Source organism: Alosa sapidissima, chromosome 3 (genome assembly GCF_018492685.1).
Source record: "Alosa sapidissima isolate fAloSap1 chromosome 3, fAloSap1.pri, whole genome shotgun sequence".
Lineage (NCBI taxonomy): Eukaryota > Metazoa > Chordata > Actinopteri > Clupeiformes > Clupeidae > Alosa > Alosa sapidissima.
In genome coordinates this window covers 11,687,549-11,707,634 of record NC_055959.1, presented here as the reverse complement: position 1 = coordinate 11,707,634, position 20,086 = coordinate 11,687,549, and the positions used below count along the sequence as shown (strand labels likewise).

General features: G+C 42.4%; 1 protein-coding gene across 5 annotated transcripts in view; it reads left to right on the top strand.

Annotated features, from left to right (window-relative positions):
* rnf213a (ring finger protein 213a) overlaps window positions 1-20,086 on the top strand; it is a 59,899-nt gene that overhangs the window by 21,200 nt on the left and 18,613 nt on the right. For all 5 annotated transcript variants that reach the window (XM_042087814.1, XM_042087815.1, XM_042087812.1 and 2 more), the window contains 24 exons: window positions 55-207; window positions 394-1,007; window positions 1,119-1,278; window positions 1,385-1,602; window positions 1,777-1,914; window positions 2,924-3,088; window positions 3,716-5,009; window positions 5,121-5,302; window positions 5,466-5,618; window positions 5,747-9,355; window positions 9,573-9,697; window positions 9,785-9,880; window positions 9,967-10,088; window positions 12,616-12,741; window positions 12,855-12,916; window positions 13,088-13,244; window positions 16,108-16,243; window positions 16,457-16,645; window positions 16,859-16,986; window positions 17,320-17,477; window positions 17,649-17,852; window positions 17,984-18,171; window positions 18,401-18,521; window positions 19,559-19,659. In XM_042087814.1, coding sequence (XP_041943748.1) covers window positions 55-207; window positions 394-1,007; window positions 1,119-1,278; window positions 1,385-1,602; window positions 1,777-1,914; window positions 2,924-3,088; window positions 3,716-5,009; window positions 5,121-5,302; window positions 5,466-5,618; window positions 5,747-9,355; window positions 9,573-9,697; window positions 9,785-9,880; window positions 9,967-10,088; window positions 12,616-12,741; window positions 12,855-12,916; window positions 13,088-13,244; window positions 16,108-16,243; window positions 16,457-16,645; window positions 16,859-16,986; window positions 17,320-17,477; window positions 17,649-17,852; window positions 17,984-18,171; window positions 18,401-18,521; window positions 19,559-19,659 — 8,599 coding nt within the window. The remainder of the gene's footprint in view (window positions 1-54; window positions 208-393; window positions 1,008-1,118; window positions 1,279-1,384; window positions 1,603-1,776; window positions 1,915-2,923; window positions 3,089-3,715; window positions 5,010-5,120; window positions 5,303-5,465; window positions 5,619-5,746; window positions 9,356-9,572; window positions 9,698-9,784; window positions 9,881-9,966; window positions 10,089-12,615; window positions 12,742-12,854; window positions 12,917-13,087; window positions 13,245-16,107; window positions 16,244-16,456; window positions 16,646-16,858; window positions 16,987-17,319; window positions 17,478-17,648; window positions 17,853-17,983; window positions 18,172-18,400; window positions 18,522-19,558; window positions 19,660-20,086) is intronic.

Sequence of the window (20,086 nt, the reverse complement as noted above, 5' to 3'; positions counted from 1 at the left end):
TATATATGTGTGTGTGTGTGTAGAACTATATATTTCCTTACTGTACTTCTGCAGAGTGTCTGTGTGGAGATAAACGACTTAAAGATGACAGTGCCATGAGGAGATTGCTGCAGCAAAGACAGAAAGAGGTTGAAGCTGTGTACCATGAGAAGAAGCTAGTGGATGGCCTACTTAATATGTGCCACAAGTTGCAGGAACACTTAAAAGGTGTGTGTGTGTGTGTGTGTGTGTGTGTGTGTGTGTGCGCGCGCGTGCGCATGTGTGCACAGTTACATGTTGATTTTGTGTTTTGTAAATATTGAAAATGTTAAGAATTATTTTGAAAATGAAAATGGAGCACACGTATGTTTTTTTTTTTCTTTTTCTGAGTAACAAAAATTCTCAACATTTCAGTTGATGTTGAGGAGCTGGACCAGAGCAATCAGATCGACATTGAAATTATGAACTTGAACCATTTCATGGAGGTTCATTCCTTCGGTCAGCTCTCGGCTCCTCTGGCAGGAGTCGTGACGTTTTTTGAGTTGAATAAGGATGTGAGGGAAATGGCAGAGGTTCTTCACACATTCAGAGAAAGTTACATCTTTAAGCTCTGTTGGGACTGGCAGGCTCGTGAGTACACCAATGATGAGTCTGACCTAGAGGAAAGTGACCTGGAGCCAGACATTGTGGTCACCCCTGAAATGATTCACGATGAGATCTTTCAGCCTTGCTACAGCAGGTATCAGCAAATTTATGCCCAGTTGAAGAACGGCAGTCTCCGTCTGGAGCAGGTGGATGTGTTGTTCAAGGATTATAAGGGCAAGTATGAGGACCTGGCAGCCGATCTGGACATCATGTGCTGCATTGACCCAGCAGATGACAAACACTGGATTGAGAGGAAAGTACAGCAGATTGAACAGTATCATGAGCTTCACCTGGCTGTTGAGTCTGCACAGGTCGTTCAAATGGTCAAAGAGACCCTCTGTCTTCATGGAAACTTTCTTGTTTTGGATTTGCTGCTCGAAGTTGTAAGTAATTAGAATTAATTGTGTAAATCTACATACATGCTATTTTTCCCCAATGGGGAAAAACATGATTTGTGCACAATTCTGAAATGTAGTTGTTTTTGTCCCCCACAGACAGATGAAGACTTTAAAAAGGAGTGCCTTGACCGCATTGATAATGAGATGATGCAGGCCAAGACAGTTATGGTGGACATCACAGAGACACGCAGATTATGTCTCCAAGAACTTGGCCTCAGAAAGAATTTTGTCATGTGGGTGAAAGAAGCCCTTGAAGGTACAAATGTTGGTGACAACAGAACATTCTCAGTTTTGAGTGCTTATTGTCTGTAGAAAACCATCCAAACTTATACTTGTCCATCCCTCACTGTCTTTCCACATAGACATCAATGAGTTGAAAGTCTTTGTTGACTTGGCCTCCATTTCTGCCGGTGAGAATGACCTGGATGTGGACCGTGTGGCTTGCTTTCATGACGCTGTGCTCGGTTACGCCCCAATGCTGTATGAACTGAAGCCTCCGTCAGGGTTTACAGATTTTAAAGATGTGTTGAAGAAGCTCTGGAAGGCTCTGGACAATGATCCAAACCTCCCAAAGAAGCTAGTGAGTTTTCTCTCAAGTATTCACACATTAAGAGTAGATGACATGTTAACTGTGATTATCGTTACACGTAGGTAAAAAACAACTTTCACTAATTGCTAACAGCTGTAAATTAGATGTAATTAAATTTCTTCAGTCTTTACTTGGAATGGAATCTCTCATCTCTCATTTTCTCAGCGCGACACAGCCAGGCACCTGGAGTGGCTGAAAACAGTGAAAGACAGCCATGGCTCAGTGGAACTGTCCTCACTCTCCCTCGCCTCAGCTATTAATAAGAAGGGAATTTACGTTATCACTGCTGAGAGACTAAAGAAGGTTGGATTGTGTTTTATGTGCTTAAGTATGAATTGGTCAGATTCTAGGTATACATTCATACAGTAGCTAAAACATTAAGTTAAATGTTTTCCTATCATTATATCATGAGGATCAACAAATGCAGAAATATATGATCTGCATGTGACCACATGTATTAGGCAGAAAAAAACATTTTCTTTTTAGTTTACAAACATGTAAACCGTTGAGAGGTTAATTGGAAATAAGAAATGCATGTATATGCATGCAATAATAATAATAATGATGGTGTCTTTTAAAACTATTAACTTAAGGAAAATGTCTTGTCTTGATTTTTTATTTCATCTTAATAAGATTTCACCTGTTTCTACTAAAGGACCTTTAGGAATAATAAGGCGAGAAAAGAATATATTGAGAAGAAAACAGGAGTATTCTAAGCACATTTGTGAAATAGCCCTTTTCTTGTCTAATTCAAGTTCAACTTTAAGTTTTCAAAATACTGTTTGTCTTCTCAGTATATTATTATATTACATTTATATTTACATTTGGCTGATTCTTCTATCCAAATTGACTTACGCAAAAAGGGAACAGTCAAGGTACATAGCGATTAGGACACGTTAGTGCAGCAAAAAATACTACTCACACAGAATAGAATGACCGTTAAATCAAAGTTAAGTCAACGGAAGAAGAAGAAGGGATAGTCAGGATGGAGAAGAAGGTTGTGGTAATTGCTAGATTAAGGATGTTCTGTTGTTAGTAGTGCATGTAGAGGTGGTACTAGTCTAGGAAGAGTTGGGTCTTCAGGAGGTTTTTGAAGATAGAGGGATAGGGGAGGTAGAGAGGGATGCTCCTGCTCTGTTATTATCTCGCCTTCTCTCCCAATGGTCTCTTAAAAGAAACAGGTGAAATCCAAATTTTGCTTTTCTATGGACATCAAGAGGTCACAAGATCATTAGCAGCAGTCAGTATAGTTAGTCATCCAGTCCCTAAACATTCCTATTCTAGTCTAATTAATTGTTGTGTTGTCTTCCAGCTAAGCCTAGACACGGTAGTAACACTTCAAATTCCAGAGGAACACGAAGATGGTCAAGAACTGAGACACTACTCTCTTGAGGACCTGCGAGATCTTCAGAACAAACTCATGCTCATGTCTGGGAAAGGGGACCAGGGTCAGAGTGAGGTTGATCTCTTTGCTGAGGTACACACAGTGAGATGCAGGATTACTGCAATTTATTGTTATTAGGGATGTTCCACTATCTGGTATATTTAATCTATTTAATGATCAACAGCCAACGTTTTAACAAAATGGAAAGTTGTGTCATTTTCATACCTGAAAATAAAAATACTATAGCCTATTCCAACCCTGAGTATAGCGGACAACTAGTATTTACAGATTTTTATTCAGAAATGGCAACTTATGCTGTGGAGATGGTCTTGTGCGCAGTCTATTGACTGTGAGAGAATTCTGCGGAGAATACCTGCTCGGATGACACTAATGTCACCGGTATGCAAAGATAATGCCTAGTGGCCAGCTTCAGGAAATCTCTCTTTTAGCTCTCCACCAGTCGAGAGGATTCGTATGTAATAAGGGGATTGTCTATCATATAGGCGTACATGTTTTGTGTGTTTACCAGACTGCAAACCTTTTTTTTTTTAATTAACCGTGACTGAATCAGCTAAAACTCTTCTTATAAGTTGTTGGTTAAACCGTGAATTAATTCTTATAAAATTGTTATACAGTCTGTGTCTTTGTAATTATATTAATGTCATCTATTTAATGAAATATGTAAGTGCTATGTAAGTAATTATTTATGCACTTCCTCAGGTCTTTGCCAGTGTGCAGAGGTTGGCGGTAGCATTCATTGATCTCTACGCTGCTGGCAATCCATTGTTTCGTCAGTGGCAGGCCAACATTAACTGTAAAGCAGAGCAGGCAGGAGTCATAATAGACTTTGGCCTAGGAAGCGCAGTCAGCATGATCATAGTGGAAGGAAGTCCAGTTGAGCAGCTGCCAGAACTGTGCAAGAGGATGGAGACATGCCTTAGCTTCTGGAAGGACTTCATGGACAAACAGCGTTCTCAATATTACTATCTCAACTACTTCACTGCTGAGCAGATTGTCTACCTTTGCAGTAAACTGACACAGAAGAGCATAACAAAACCTGATCAACAGACCCTTATGATGCTCTCATTCATTAAATCAGATTGCAACTTGTCCAACCTCAGAGAGTCTTGGCACTCTTTGCAGTATCACTTACTGACAGAGTCCCCTGAGAAGAACAATGATATTGAATTTCAAACTTTTATTGAGGTTCCCACTTCTCAAGAAATCGGTAAACCTTTGGAAGCTGAATTAGATTCCAACTTTGATTCTGTTTTCAGAAAGATGGAGACTGTTCAAGGCCCAGGCCAACTGGATCTGATCTGGAATGCCTACATGAGAGATATGAATGCCTTTCTCCCAGATTCTCTTGATGTTGGACGTCTAGGAAAGCTGCTTGAAATCTTAGCTAACCAAGTTGATGAGGATAGCGGTGATGAGGAAATTATGATTTGTGAGAAGAGAAAGGGAGCCATTCAGCGAGAGTTGCCACAAGGACTGGTTGCTGGGCGTCCAAATCTCATTGTGTGTCCTGCTGCTGAGATCCTTACCTCCTGTATTTCTATTTACATGGCCAGTCGCTCAGAGGCCCTTCCGACGTATGATGAGGTACTGCTTTGCAATCCCGAAACACCCTATGAGCAAGTTGAATTGTTTCTCCGCCGCTGCCTGATGGCAAAATCTGACTTTGACATGAAAAAGATCTACACCATGCTATATGTAGACCAACTCCCCTATGAGGCCAGCTACAAGGTTGAGCAGTTCTTCCACAAGCAGAAAATGCAGAGTTCAGATGACTACCGCCTGGTTCTCATCTGTAGTGCTGATCGGGAGCATACCTACATCCCCTCTGCCTTCAGTCAGTACCGACTGCACATGGTGCCTCTGGAGCACCTGGGAGACATACAGGAGTACCTGACCTCTCATTACAGAGTTCCCTCAGAACAGTCCAGTGCAGCTGCTGTGTTCAAAAAAGGGCTGCGTGTTGGGTTGGTGACCTCCAAAAGAGCAGGTGTAGGTGAGTAGATAGATAATTTTGAAACATTTTTGTGTAATGTGTGTAGTATTTTAAGAATATATAGCAAATGTTGACAATGAACATGAAAGTCCTTATTATATGTCTATCTAGGAAAGTCACTGTATATAAAGAGAATGTATGAGAAACTGAAAAGGATTACCAAAAAGCCATCTCTGCTTAAGTGTATCCGCTTGATCGAGCCCAGGGTGGATGAAAACATCATTCTTCATTCATTACTCGAAAGCATGGAGAGAAAAGACCTTACAATCTTCCATTTTGATGTCACCACTTCAGTAAGATTATTTTAACAGATTTTATTGAATTTTTAGAAATCAATGGCATTAATGAAGTCTTTTCATGATTGGCTTTTTTTGTATCAGTATCTACTTTTGCCTAATACATATCTTTGAGCCATGTTCAAATTATTTAAATATTTTCTGTTGTGATGTGTCCCAGGTGCAAAAAGGGTTGCATGAGTTCCTCTTCAAACTTCTGGTCTTGCAGTACTTGATGGATTCTGAGGGAAGAATGTGGAAGTGCAGCAACAATCATCTGTACATCATTGAGCTTTTGCAATCTGATGGAAACTTGAGGAATGGTCCAACAACTGTGAGCACATCCTAAAACTTGCTAGAGTGTAATATAAAACTGTATTTTATATACCGGTACTGTGTTAACTGTATAAAAGTGTATTAAGATTTTTTTTACATCTATTTATCTGGTTTGTCTCCCAATAGAACACAAATAACTCTGCTGCCTTCCTGGATGTGTTCCCAATTATCTACTGCCGTCCTCCAAAAGAGGTCCTTGAACTGGAGATGAGAATTGATGATGGTTTTCATCCAGCAGATCAAGAAGACCCTCTAATGGATGATCAGGAATTCAGAAGTGAAGGCTTTCAGCGACCATACCAATACTTGATGCGTTTCCATAACCGTGCCAACCTGGATGACTTTACATACAAAGGAGTAGAGGGAACTCATATACAATGTCTTCAGATGATGTTTGTATATTGTGGTATTATGGATCCTTCTTGGGCAGAACTGAGAAACTTTGCCTGGTTTTTAAATTTACAGCTACGGGACTGTGAAACATCTGTGTTCTGTGATGCCTCTTTCACAGGGGATACATTGCAAGGTTTCAAAAACTTTGTGGTGGACTTCATGATTCTCATGGCAAAGGACTTTGCTACTCCATCTCTCAGCATCTCAGATCAGAGTCCTGGAAGGTTCGAGATGGATCTTACCGAGTTGAACGAGGCAGATCTGGCTCCATTCAGGATCAGAAAAAGATGGGAGTCAGAACCACACCCTTACATCTTCTTTAATGATGATCACATATCCATGACATTTATTGGCTTTCACCTTCAACCAAATGGACAGAATGGGGTTGATGCCATTGATCCTTCAACACAAAGAGTGATTAAGGGGAACATCATGACCATAGAGCTGTATGAGGGCCTAAAGTTGAACCGAGTCCCTTTTAACATGGACTTTGATAAGCTCCCAAGAGGAGAGAAAATTGAACGTCTCTGCAATGTTTTGGGAATTCAGTGGCCTCTTGATCCTGATGACACTTACGAACTGACAACAGACAACATCCTGAAAATGCTTGCGATTCACATGCGCTTCCGTTGTGGGATCCCAGTCATTATCATGGGAGAGACTGGATGTGGAAAAACTAGGCTGATCAAGTTTCTTTGTGAGCTTAGAAGGAGTGGAGTGAACACAGAAAACATGACACTTGTCAAAGTACATGGGGGCACAAGCTCAGACATGATCTATCAGAAAGTGAGAGACGCTGAAGCCATTGCTTGCACCAACAAAGAAAACTATGGTTTTGACTCTGTCCTCTTCTTTGATGAGGCCAACACAACTGAGGCCATTAGCAGTATAAAGGAAGTCTTGTGTGACAACACTGCACTGGGAAAAAAGCTCAATCCAAACACCGGCTTACAAATCATCGCTGCCTGTAATCCATACCGGAAACACACAGATGTGATGATTAAGAGATTGGAATCTGCTGGTTTGGGGTACAGGGTCAGGGCTGATGAAACAGAAGAGAAGCTTGGGACCATTCCTCTTCGTCAACTTGTTTATCGAGTTCAAGCTCTGCCCCCCAGCATGATACCATTGGTCTGGGATTTTGGGCAGCTAAATGACCAGACAGAGAAAATGTACATTCAGCAGATAGTCCAGAGAGTGGTTGAGAAGCACTCCATTAGTGTAGGATACACAAGCATAATTACAGATGTCATGGCATCATCCCAGAAGTATATGAGGACCAGAATGGATGAGTGCAGCTTTGTGAGTCTTAGGGATGTAGAGCGTTGCATGCAGACATTTGTGTGGTTTTATAAAAATCACCCAATGCTCCTTGGTGAGCTGGAAAAATACCAAAGAAACCGAAGACCTGGACCAAGTGAAAGAGCTCACAGGTTTGATAATGACAGAAACCCAGTACTGTGGTCCTTACTAATGGCAATTGGAGTGTGTTACCATGCTTGTCTAGAGGACAAAGAGAAGTACAGGACAAAGGTCAGTAAGTACTTCAGAGAAGTCTATACTCCAGTGAAAATGAATGAAGAAATCTCCCTCATGCAGGATCTGATGTTGAGCGGAGTGCCACTTGGGGATACTATTGCCCGTAACAATGCCCTGAAGGAAAATGTCTTCATGATGGTGATTTGCATTGAACTAAGAATCCCCCTTTTTCTAGTGGGAAAACCAGGAAGCTCCAAGTCTCTTTCCAAAACTCTGGTAGCTGATGCCATGCAGGGTCAAGCAGCACACTCAGATCTGTACCGTAATCTTAAGCAGATCCACTTGGTGTCCTTTCAGTGCAGCCCTCACTCCACTCCAGATGGCATCATCAATACTTTCAAACAGTGTGCCCGCTTTCAGGAGGGCAAGAACCTCAAAGAGTACATCTCTGTGGTAGTTCTGGATGAGATTGGATTGGCTGAAGATTCTCCCAAAATGCCTTTGAAGACCCTACACCCGCTATTGGAAGAGGGATGCATTGATGATCAACCCTTGCCCCACAAAAAGGTTGGTTTCATTGGCATATCTAACTGGGCATTGGACCCTGCCAAGATGAATAGAGGGATCTTTGTGTCCCGTGGAGACCCTGATCAGAAAGAGTTGATTGAAAGTGCAAAAGGAATATGTTCATCTGAAGCAATGGTCCTTGAGACGGTGAGGGACTTCTTTCAGCCTTTTGCAAGGGCTTACTTGAATGTCTGCAAACGCCAGGGAAAAGGCTTTTTTGGACTGCGTGATTACTACAGTTTGATCAAGATGGTATTTGCCATGGCAAAAACCTCTAGGCAAAAGCCTGGTGCAGAGCAGATTGTGGAAGCAGTACTGAGGAACTTCAGTGGAAAAGATGGTGTGAATGCAGTTCAAGTCTTCACTGAAAGGCTGCAGATCAAACCCAACCTGGAAAGTATCAATGCCATTGAGCTTGTTAGACAGAATATCACAGCCATTGGACAAGATGAGGAATGCCGTTATCTGCTTGTCTTGACCAAAAACTATGCAGCTTTGCAGATCCTTCAGCAGACTTTCTTCACTCAGCAGACCCAACCAGAGATCATATTCGGCTCCAGCTTTCCAAAGGACCAGGAATACACCCAGATTTGCCGAAACATCAATCGAGTAAAGATCTGCATGGAGACCGGCCAGACTGTTGTGCTACTGAACTTGCAAAACTTATATGAAAGTCTGTATGATGCCCTCAATCAGTATTATGTCTGCCTTGGAGGGCAAAAATATGTGGATTTGGGGCTTGGCACTCATCGAGTGAAGTGCAGGGTGCACAAAGACTTCAGGTTAATTGTTATTGAGGAGAAAGAGATCGTCTACAAGCAATTTCCCATTCCCCTCATCAACCGTTTGGAGAAGCATTACCTAGACATCAATACTGTCCTTGGTAGTGAACAAAAGGAGATTGTCAAAGAATTGGAGAAGTGGGTGAAGGCATTTGTTTCTCCCGATAACAGTCAGTCACTGACCATTCAGGTGCACAAATACCAGCTCCCTGATGCTTTCATTGGCTATCATTCTGATACGTGTGCCTCCGTCATTCTGCAAATAACAGAGAAGTTAAAAGACAACATGACAACACCAGACTACCAGAAGAGAGTGCTTGAAGAAGCCAAGCTAGTCTTGCTGAATTGCACAACTCCAGATGCTGTGGTTCGGCTTGACTGCACAAACTTGTCTCGTGTGGAGAGTCAGCACCTGGAGAGGCTCTATTTTGAGGAACAGAAGCACAGTTGTTTGACTGACTTCATCTTCGCTCAGATCCAGCAGAAGGACAGAATCTCTACCTCCTTTACTGAGGTAACATCAATCGAGTCATTTTGTATTACATTTAGCCAGCTGTGAGGGAGGCTCATGAGTCATGAGACCCCTAATATTCTATAATTCTGTGAAGATTATATGTATGGCAATATGGACACATCTAGATAAGGCTATGGCCATGTTATTAATCTGTTAGATATGTTAATTTTAAGGGAATTTTAAATGCTTTATGCTTTTTCCCCTGCATATTTTATAGGTGACCACATTCTCCAGACTGTTGACAGCATCAGATCTGGGACAACTTCAAGAACCCGTGAGATGTGTTGAACTCCTCTCTTTACAACAGTTCGACACAGAGTACTCCTTCTTGAAGAAGATCAGGTTGGACAAATATGAACATGAATGGTGATAAAGAACCATGTGGAAAGTTGTACATTTGCATTTGATAAATTGTATTTCTTTTGCTAGAACTTTCTTGGATACTGCTCTTGGGTCAAAAATCCTTATAATTCAAACGGATTTTGATGAAGCCACTCACAGTTCAAACCTCATCGCTTCAGCAAAGTGAGTCTTATACTAAGTAACTTTTGTTCACTTATAACTCTTTTGTTTTACCTAGGAAATTATGTGACAACATTATTCCCTTTCAGATACTCTGCAATTAATGAAATTAATAAATCAAAACAAGAAGTTGAAGAGACAGTGTTCGTCTATTTCATTACCAAACTGCCCAGGGTTGAAGGAGGTACCTCATATGTTGGGTTTCATGGAGGTGAGGCATATGTTTTTCTCTTGTTTTCCTTGTTTTATGTTACAGTTTTCATGTACGACCTCTGCAACCTCGGTTCTCATTAGATGCACATTGACCTGCAACGCCCATATATGTTTATTGCTCACAGTGCAGCAGAAATGTAGGCATAGGCCTACTCCGCTTCTTTTGCCTTATGTTCTAATCTGTTATGTACAGTATGACAACACGCTTCCTTTGTTAAACCTAAATGCATTTGAAATGGGGCCTGACATGGATGATAATGAGTTAAAATTTTCGTTTGGGAGCAAAATTACTATCAGAGTTTTGAGGTAGACCAACCAACAAAATGGTTTATAGCCTGTAGCAGCAGGCATGGAGCCACGTCAAAATAATAGGGGTGTGCAACAAAATCAATTCATATTTTGTTCTGTTTTGTAACGGCGTTTAAACTATTCTCCTGAAATGAGATTAGCTCGCAATTCCCAGATGGCGCCGCGTTGATTTCACACTCTTGACGCCTGGGCACTTAGATAATCAAGAGAATGAGTGCACCGGCTAGTCTGGGCAAATCTCGAAGAAACAACCTGCTCCATCCTCATTGAAGGCGACGGGTTAGGGCACATTTCGCCAACGTTCGGAGGTCCTTTGCTGTAGGTTAACGGACCACAGGCAACAGGTTTTGTGTTTCTGATTCACGTCTTTCATCCTCAGCAAGCAGCCCGTTCACTAATGGATTTGTTAAAGCAGACGCAAAGTGGATGAAAAGCGGATGAAAGTGAAGGCAAACGGGTTGATCTGCTGTATTCTAAAGAATGTTTGATGTGTTGTGCGTGGCGAAGTAGTCTAAGCCTATGTGTTTATCAGCAGAAGTTATGAAACGGTAAAGGCCAACAAATCGATTTTAAAAGACATAATTTATAAAGTTTTATTTTTTTTCTCTCTCTCGTTTTAGCTTCGGGTCGGGTTCGCCCTGTCGGGATTTTCGATAATGATAACAATCTCATGATGTTGATATTGAATTTTAATTTCTGCCGTGTAGGCTACTGTGCCTAGTTTTCATAAAGTTTTAACCACAAAGCCTGTCTGTCTACCTAAGGCCTACTACATAGTTTAGTTAACAACCTTTCATTTTCACCTCCGTGAACCTGGCGCCGCATATGTCATCTAAAAAATAGCCTAAGCCTACTTCGGGATGGCCTTCTATATCACCTTGAGAAAACGTACGGTGACAGTGCTAAGAGATGAAAAACGTTTGCATGCTTGGTAAAACACCAGTCTTGCACGTAATATTGAGCTAAATTCTTAGTGAAAACATAGCCTAGTTGCTCTCCATTGAGTGTTTTTACTTGTTAAACTGATGATGTAACCTACAATCCTGGCGCGGTATGAAAAAAGCAAAACGTTTTACTTTAGCAGGAGAGTAGGACCTACAATGTTACTTTGGGAGGAAAGGGAGAGGTGTAATTTTGATTTCATTTTGAACTGAAATATTCAGCCGAAATATTAAACCTTCAAGCTGCATCCTCTTCAATCAGCATCAATGTCAGTAGGCTATCACATGATTCCCTGTATTTTGTACATCTGCCCAGGGGACTATTAGAGGGCAGGCTATTATCATCAAGTAGGCCTATACTAAATAATGTAGTCAAAATTATAATTGTTGGTTTAAGTTAAACACATACATGTACACTGAACAAATCAATGGTTCAACGTCATTGTTGGCAAAATGATCATGATAGCCTTTTTATTTCAGCCCTCTCTATGGTTTAGTCTTGTGTAGGCCTAGGCTACTTTGCTCTTCTATAAATAAATATGTTTTCTTTAGGCCTTATAGGCTGTATTGTAATATGCTATAATGTATGAAGTATATGTATCTTATGTATGGAGTTTCCATAAAATGGAAATCAACAGATGTCATCATTTAAGGGCCATTTTTATAAGTGGACAGAATGAAAACAATACATCTTACTCAAAGCTGACATTGAGTAAGGGTGTTATTAAACTACTGTACATTTCATTGGTTGTGTTTCTTTTTTAAATGGTTTGTCTACTGCAATCATATGGGAAAAGTAACTTTATACTGCGAATCGTTTTTTGAATTGAGAATCGTTTTTGAATCGAAAATCGATTTTGAATCGAATCTTGAGCCCAAAAATTGTTATTGAATCGTATCGTGACATTTGCTGAATCGTGCACCCCTACAAAATAAATTGCTATTTTCAAATCACTGACAAGGCTCAAAATATTCTTACACTTCGGTGGTAGGGTGGATAGGGTCGCTACAGACAATCCGAAGTATTGTAAACTTTGAAAGTGTATAGAGAGGTTATAAATGGCTGTTTCTGAAGGCAGCACATTGTCTTACTTCGTGTTCTGATATCATCAAATCAGTGGGCACGTGTGATTTCTTCCAGCATTGTGCAGATCTGGGTGAACGTGATCCATGTTTGTATTGTAAGTTTCAGCCAGAAGTTTGTCGTGGTGGTCTGTGGTGTCAAAATTATCAATTCAGTTTTTGATACACTCTCATGATCTTACCCCATAATAGGCCCATGGAGATCAGTTCACATTGATGACTTGCGGAAGTCTAAAGACATGGTTTCTGACATCAAGGCTTTAAGGAACCTCACCATCAGCCAGCTGTTTGAGGAGAAGGAGAACGATCGAGCTGAAGGTTTGATTACCCACCTCCTTTGCATACCCCTGCAGTAGTAGTAGTGGCATTTCTCTACACTACTTTCACAATTTTCACACTAAATTAATATTCCCTTCTTTATTATGTGACAGCTATGGAAGTGGAAGACATGTACTCAGAGACAAACCCAGAGCCCATGGAGCAGGAGGAAGCTGTAAGTGTTAACTCTGTCAACAGATGCTTATTTTCTGATCAATCTGACGAATCGCTGATAAATTGGCACTATGGGGTTGAAGGAAGGATTGTTTTTGTTTGAATTTTGGTTGATTTCTTATCTGTTTTTGATGTTGCTTTCACCCCACTACCTTGCTTGTAATGCCTATAGCAACCTGGTGGCTGGGAGAATATTCTAGACACCACAGCGTTGGTGCGCAGCTGTGTGCAGAGCGCAGTGGGCATGCTCAGAGACGAAGCGGGCGTGCGCAGCACCAGAAGAGTGGAGCTTCTGCTGATGCTGATGAGTGAGAGCGAGGAGCTTAAAGGTGAGAACCCCCTCATGGCCATGGGTACCACACTGACTGTGACGCCACAGGTTATCATCATAGTCACAAATCAAAGTACTGTATGCTGACAAAATTACAGCCTTGGAGTTCATATGTGAAGCCATTCATATCAGTAGTGTTTGTCCTGATATATGTGATTTTTGCACTGAAGAGTGTCCAAAATCCCCTTAATTTAAATTGAAGATGGCACCATAAAGGCAGCTATTGCGTGTCATGAAGAAACTGTGCAAAAGTTGTTAAAAATGGATTCTTCAGTCACTTGTGTCTTGAAAAATCAGAACTGACTTCAGATCGTTCATTCATATCTAAAGCTTACTCTCCCATTCTTCTTGGGGCATAGTTATGATATGAAATCAAATTATTTTGGATGATTTGTCCAAGTGGGAGCATATAGAGGTTGAATAATAGTGGCCCCAAGATCGACCCCTGGGGAACACTACAGGTCAAGGATAATGGTGTTGAGGTTCAGTTGCCGATGGCAACAAAGAAGCTCCTTTCTTGTAGATATGATTTGAGCCAGTATTGAGGCGTATGTCATTGAAAACCAATTTTTCAATAATTTTGCCAAGATTGGATATGTGCCTGTAATTGTTTAGCATGGAGGCACCCAGGTTATTCTTCTTGAGAAGTGGCTAATTGTGAGGGGGGTTTTGTGCTAATTGTTGTAATTGTGAGGGGGAATTTGTTAAAGGTTGTATCAGCGATAGCGGGGATACGTCACTTCTGTTGATGTTCAAACAAAAACATCCCCCTCCCTCCCGTGCAATTAAAACTCTCCTAAACGCGCATCTCGTCGGTTTGCCATTGTTTGCCTTTTTGCATTAAAGTGATTTAATAAGTCTTCTACCAAGTCTGACAGTTGACTTGACGTCTGTGAAAGTGCTTGCTCATAGAGAGCACTTGTCTTGATCATTTATGATTCCCCTTTTTACCATCATAGCTCTGTTCTGAGTGTGTGGGGACATAGACACATCAAAGAACATGCAGAAATGATTGGATAATGCCAGGTCTTTAACAGCTGTAGAGACATTGAGACCCTTTGTGATAACAAGGTCGAGGGTGTGGCCGAGAGAGTGTGTTGGCCCCTGTACATGTACATGCTGTGTTAGGGAGGAAGTATTGATTAGCGCAATTAATTCCTTGGCATAATTGTTTTCAGGATTATCCACATGCAAGTTTAGATCCCCTGATATAATAAGACAGTCCAACTCTATGCAAATGACTGACAGCAGTTCACCTAGCTCTTCAAGAAAGACTTTAGATGAATGTTTTGGAGGCCAGTAAATAGTAATAAAATCTGAGGAGAAGACTTAATATGTGCACACAAATATTCAAATGATGTAAAGTCACCGAATGATGACTGATTGCACTGAAAAGATGTTTTGAAAATTCTTATTTGCTCTGGCAGCACTCAAAAAACAGAAACATTTGGGGGAGCTGATTAGATGAGTGTAGTAGCACTGTTTGCTTGATCTAACCATGTCTCAGTTAAAAGTAAAAAATCGAGGTTGTGTGTACAAATCATTAATTAAGAATGATTTGTTTGAAAGAGATCTGATATTGAGAAGTGCTAGTTTTGCTGTTAGTGTTGGAGAAATATGATCCACGGGGGAAATCTGAGGTTGTTGTGGTACGGGTAGGAGATTTGACTGGTTTACCCTGTAAGCTTGATGCACTTGTCTTCTATTTCTTGTCAATACAGGAATAAAGAATGGCTTAGGCTTACTGGGTCCTGGCATGTTCTCAAAACTACTGTCAGTACAATTTCTATTGCAGGGACCCTGAGAATATCATGCAGTACAGTCATCTGTCCCCTGATGTTGCCATCAGTATTTTCCACTGCACATTCCGTGCTATATGCCGGCTGAGAATATGAACTAAGAGGTTGTTGTTGCTGCTTAAGATATCCTTCTGAATAGGGAGGGGGAGAGTGTGGAGGTGCCCTGCACTTATTTGGTGCTAAAGGTCTTGGGCTAGTAAAACACTGTCTGTCTGTTGACTGTCTTGGGCTACTAAAAAGCTGCAAGGCTACTGGCAGCAGTCTTTCCATTCTTGCAGGGAACATCATACTTGGGTGGGGATGGTGATGGGTATTCAGGGGATCCTGGGGAGTTTGATTGGGTGGGGATGGTGATGGGAGATTAGGGGGGGTTGGGTGGCCTGAGGAGTTTGATTGGGTGGGGAGGTGATTGGGTGTGGAAGGTAATGGGAAATCAAGAAGGTTGGGGTTGAATGTTGGTTCAGAGGCTCCATCTGGCTGCTGAGGTCCTGGGGAGTATCTGGTGTCTTTGTGGTGGCAAGGAGTCTACAGAGGTGGGGAGGGGTATTGGTACTGGTGTTGCAACATGACCTTTCTGATAGGCTCTCAGCAGCTTTAATAGGTGATATCTCCTCATGCACGTTACATCCATTTGTTTGCTGAGATTCCGGGGAGTTTGACGCCAGTGATTTGAATTTGAGTCATTTCAGCAATACCCATCTTACATGTATGTCCAGTAGACATAGCTGGGCATTGTTGAGCTGGTTGTTTATGTTTCTCCAAGGTCTGCATTTCAGTGGAGGCTAGCGGGTGACTACTAGAGGGCCCCACAGCAGGGGGGGTTGTGCATATCTCTGTTTCAGCTTGCGCAGAGTGTTTTGGTTTAGCCGAGTTGTTGATTTCATCAGCTTGTTCCGTTTGTATGACTACTGAGCAGTTATCAGAGGCTCGGCTTAAGGTTGGTAGAAAAAATGTTGGGTGCATGGCCCTATTCCAACTCAGCTCTGTGCTATTTGTACTGAAATATTCCCTGCTATACTATAACTGCAGTGACGTTTATAAAACTGACTTTGATGTCCTTAGCCATGTTCCTGAGGACTATGAAGACGCGCTTGCACCTGCTTCTCCTAGCCCGTGATGAAGGCTCCCACTCCGCCACGTCCTGGGTCTTCAAGGAGGCCGCTAACATCGACGCACTGCAGGAGGGGGGCACCTTCAGGTGGAGCATTCACATCCACTTATGCTGCTTAAGTTGAATGTGATCAACCTGAGGTGGTATTGATTTTTAGCCCTGCTGTCCATGTTGATTCCCAATACAGAATTGTTCACATTTGTATTGTTCAGGTTTCCCATGCAGAATTCTTGTATGTGAATGTAGTGTGCCTTTTAACAAAAAACATGTTTAAAAGGAATTGTTGTTGTCATCTTATAGACATACTCTATGGAAGCGCGTCCAGGCTGTGGTCATTCCCTTTCTCGCTCAGCTCATCTCGGTGATCGATCGGGACTCTAATCTGGACCTGCTGCTGGACCCTGATGCCAGTGAGGCCCTGAAGGCTCTGTGGCTTGACATCTTTAAGAATGCCAAACTACTGGAAGTCCCTTACACCAGAGTGGACAGGTACGCACACAAGGGTGTTTTCGCTGTGAAATTCTGCTTTCTCTCTTGAAGAGCTAATAGACAGCAGGCCTGCTGAAATATAGAGGTCCAACTTCTTTGGGTTGTGAATGTGATCTTCCTCTGACATCTCACTTTGCGCAAGAAATGTGGAGTGGAGATGAATCAAGATGATGTTACCTTGAACTCCAACCAACTCTTTCTTCTCTCGGGCAGCTCTGAGGCGAAGACCATCCTGGTGCCGAGCTCCATCCGGGCAGCTGGTGGCCAGGGCTGCAGCATGCCCTTCAGCTGGAGGATCCGAGACTACCTGGAGGAGCTGTGGGTCCACGTGCAGAGAGAGGGTGAGGCAGCAGCACACTAAACTAAGGGACAGGAAGGGACACAGTAACAAATAGTTGGAGTCATCAGAAATAAAAGGCTGTGTTTTTGCATACCAGATTTGTTGATGATTAGAATGATTATTCCAGATTATATATTACTGACTAGAGCACATTTAGTATGTCAGGTATTTGGTGTTTCTCATGGAATATAGTTTTTTTAATTTTACATACCATATTTGCATGAGAGCATCAGGCTCTCAAAAATAGGGATTCTCACTACCTTCTCACCAGAAGATATGCAGATTGACCAGTGCTTGCCCTTGGTTCATTCTGGTTAGTGAATTGTCTTCATAGGCCATACCCAGAAGCAGTTTGAGGAGTTCTATTGGAAGACTCCTCTGGGTCGGCAGATCGCCCAATCAGATGCTGAGATGCAGGTAGAGTTTTTCCAGAGGTACCTTCAGGATTTCATCGCCATGACAATGAATGTGACATCAAAGGAAGAGCTGCAGGTGAGTTCTGCGGCAGTCATCGCCATTCAATTTCTTTCATAGAATTAGTGTCAAAGTAAAGGCATGGATTCCTTATTGTTGCCTGCAGTATATATAATATGAAATCTCTCTCTCTCTCTCTCTCTCTCTCTCTCTCTCTCTCTCTCTCTCTCTCTCTCTCTCTCTCTCCAGCTTCTCTGTGCTGCTCTGATGTGTTGTGTGAATGAGCTGCGTGTGAGTGAGGAGGAAAGTGAGGTGTTTGCGCTGCCCTGGATTCACTTGGCCTACCACCAGTACTGCACCCGTGTGCAGAACCTCTCCAGGATGCTCAGCATCGAGCCACACATCACACAGGCCCTGCTCAGCAACGCACACGCCCAACAGGGACAGGAGCTGGTGAGACTCAACAAGTGCATACACCACACACACACAAAGGAATATACACACACTTATAAATATATACACAAAGCATATTGGTTATGCATACATACATGTCTGAATTTTCATCTTTGTGTGTGCGCATATAGGTGCTGGATGTGTATGCTGCCTTGGCTTGTGTAGAGTTCCTGGAGCCGCAGTCCCTGGCCTCCGAGGCCCAGTGTGCCCAGTGGCTGAGACGCCTCAAGCAGCTGCAGGTGCCGGTGGAGCTGGTGTGCGCTGAGGAGAATGTCCAGCACTACAGAGAGAGGAGCACGGCCATGGTCACCAGAGTTCAGTGAGTTCAGTGAAACACACACACACACACACACACACACACACACACACACACATTCATACAAACTACCGGGTGACACACACAGCATCCAGTTATTCACAAATGTACTGTATGAAATTGACACAGGTTTCACGGGTAAATTATTTTTTTAATTTTACATTTTTACATGTTAACCAATGAAAGGTTTGTCTTTTCATGTGTGTGCGTGTCTGTGTGTGTTTTTGTGTAGACGTGGGTGGAGTCGCATCTTCACTCTCTCTTTGTTTGTGGAAAACATGCTACTGGGGATCCAGAGTGTGGACCAGAACCTCGCTCCTCTACTGGTGGAAGGCACCAAAAAGCTCGGACAGGTCAGAACTCAGAATCGCTCTTTCCTTCCGTCTCCTAAAGATCATTTAATTTTGTGTTTACTCTCTGTGCTGTGTTATGTTTGTGTTTTGTGTGTGTGTGTGTGTGTGTGTGTGTGTGTGTGTGTGTGTGTGTGTGTGTGTGTGTGTGTGTGTTTGTGTGTAGTCTGTGTGCCTGTGTGCTGACTCTGGTTCACTTAACATTCCCATCCTCATGATGACACCATCAACCACAATGTTTTAATCTTCCGTCTGTCTGCTATTGGTGTTTCTGGCACAGCCCTTAATTGGTTTCAGTCATACAAGTACTACTACTCGCCTTCAAAGCCCTCCACAACCTTGCTCCCCCTTACACTCCTTCCCGCTCACTCAGATTCTCTGACCAAAATATTTTACTGTAACTAACCCCCGCACCAGACTCTTTACCCTGTGTGGCAGGTCCTTCAGTGCCTTGGCCCCCAAACTCTGGAACTCCCTCCCCCAACCTCTCTGTGACTGTCCCTCTCTTCCTTTCTTCAAAGCACATCTCAAGACCTTTTTGTTTAATGATCACTTCTCTCCACACCCAACACATATATAGACTTAGCTTCTCTTTGTTGTATTGTTTTGTTTGTTTGTTTATATATTCCTTCCCACTATGTAAAGCGACCTTGGGTTTGAGAAAGGCACTATATAAATTAAACATATTATTTTGTTATTATCTGTGTTTGGGGGCAGCCGTGGCCTACAGGTTAGCACTTCGGACTTGTAACCTGAGGGTTGCCGGTTCGAACCCCGACCAGTAGGCCCGGCTGAAGTGCCCTTGAGCAAGGCACCTAACCCCTCACCCAGAGCGCCGCTATTGTTGCAGGCAGCTCATTGCGCCGGGATTAGTGTGTGCTTCACCTCACTGTGTGTTCACTGTGCAGAGACCAAATTTCCCTCACGGGATCAAAAGAGTATATATACTTATGTACTTCTACGTGTTGTATTTGCTCTCTGTGTTGTGTGTTCTGTGTGTGTTTTGTATTTACCCTTTGCATTTTGTGTGTGTTTGAAAGGTTCTGGAGAAGAACCCTGACCTGAAGCAGCAGCAGCCGTTTGAGGCGGTGCTGGTGATCCTGAAGGATTGTAAAGATGGTGCCGTGGAGCAAATCTTCAGGTGGGTCTCTCAGCCCTCCCCACTGGCAGCACTCACCAGTAAAGCCCTGGGAGGGTCACTATTACACACACACACACAAACACCAGCAAAGCCCTCTAATTTATGCTCTCAGTCTCTGTACTTTGTTCATGTTGATATAACTCATGTTGATATAAGGCGTTGTGTTAGGCCAGACCTTCAGCGTTGTCATTTTAATGGTCAAGGGAACACAGCTGCTACACATGAAGATGAGCCATATGTTACGTACACATAACCATATGTTGTGTTATTGATTAATAGGGCAACATTAAGATGTTAGTGTACAGTACTGCACCTGTAGAGATCTCCTCTGTAACACTCCAGATCCATTTCCAGGTCACCACATTTTCTTTTCACACTGCCAGATAAGCAGCCTCCTATACTGCCTCCTATACTTCTACTAGAATAC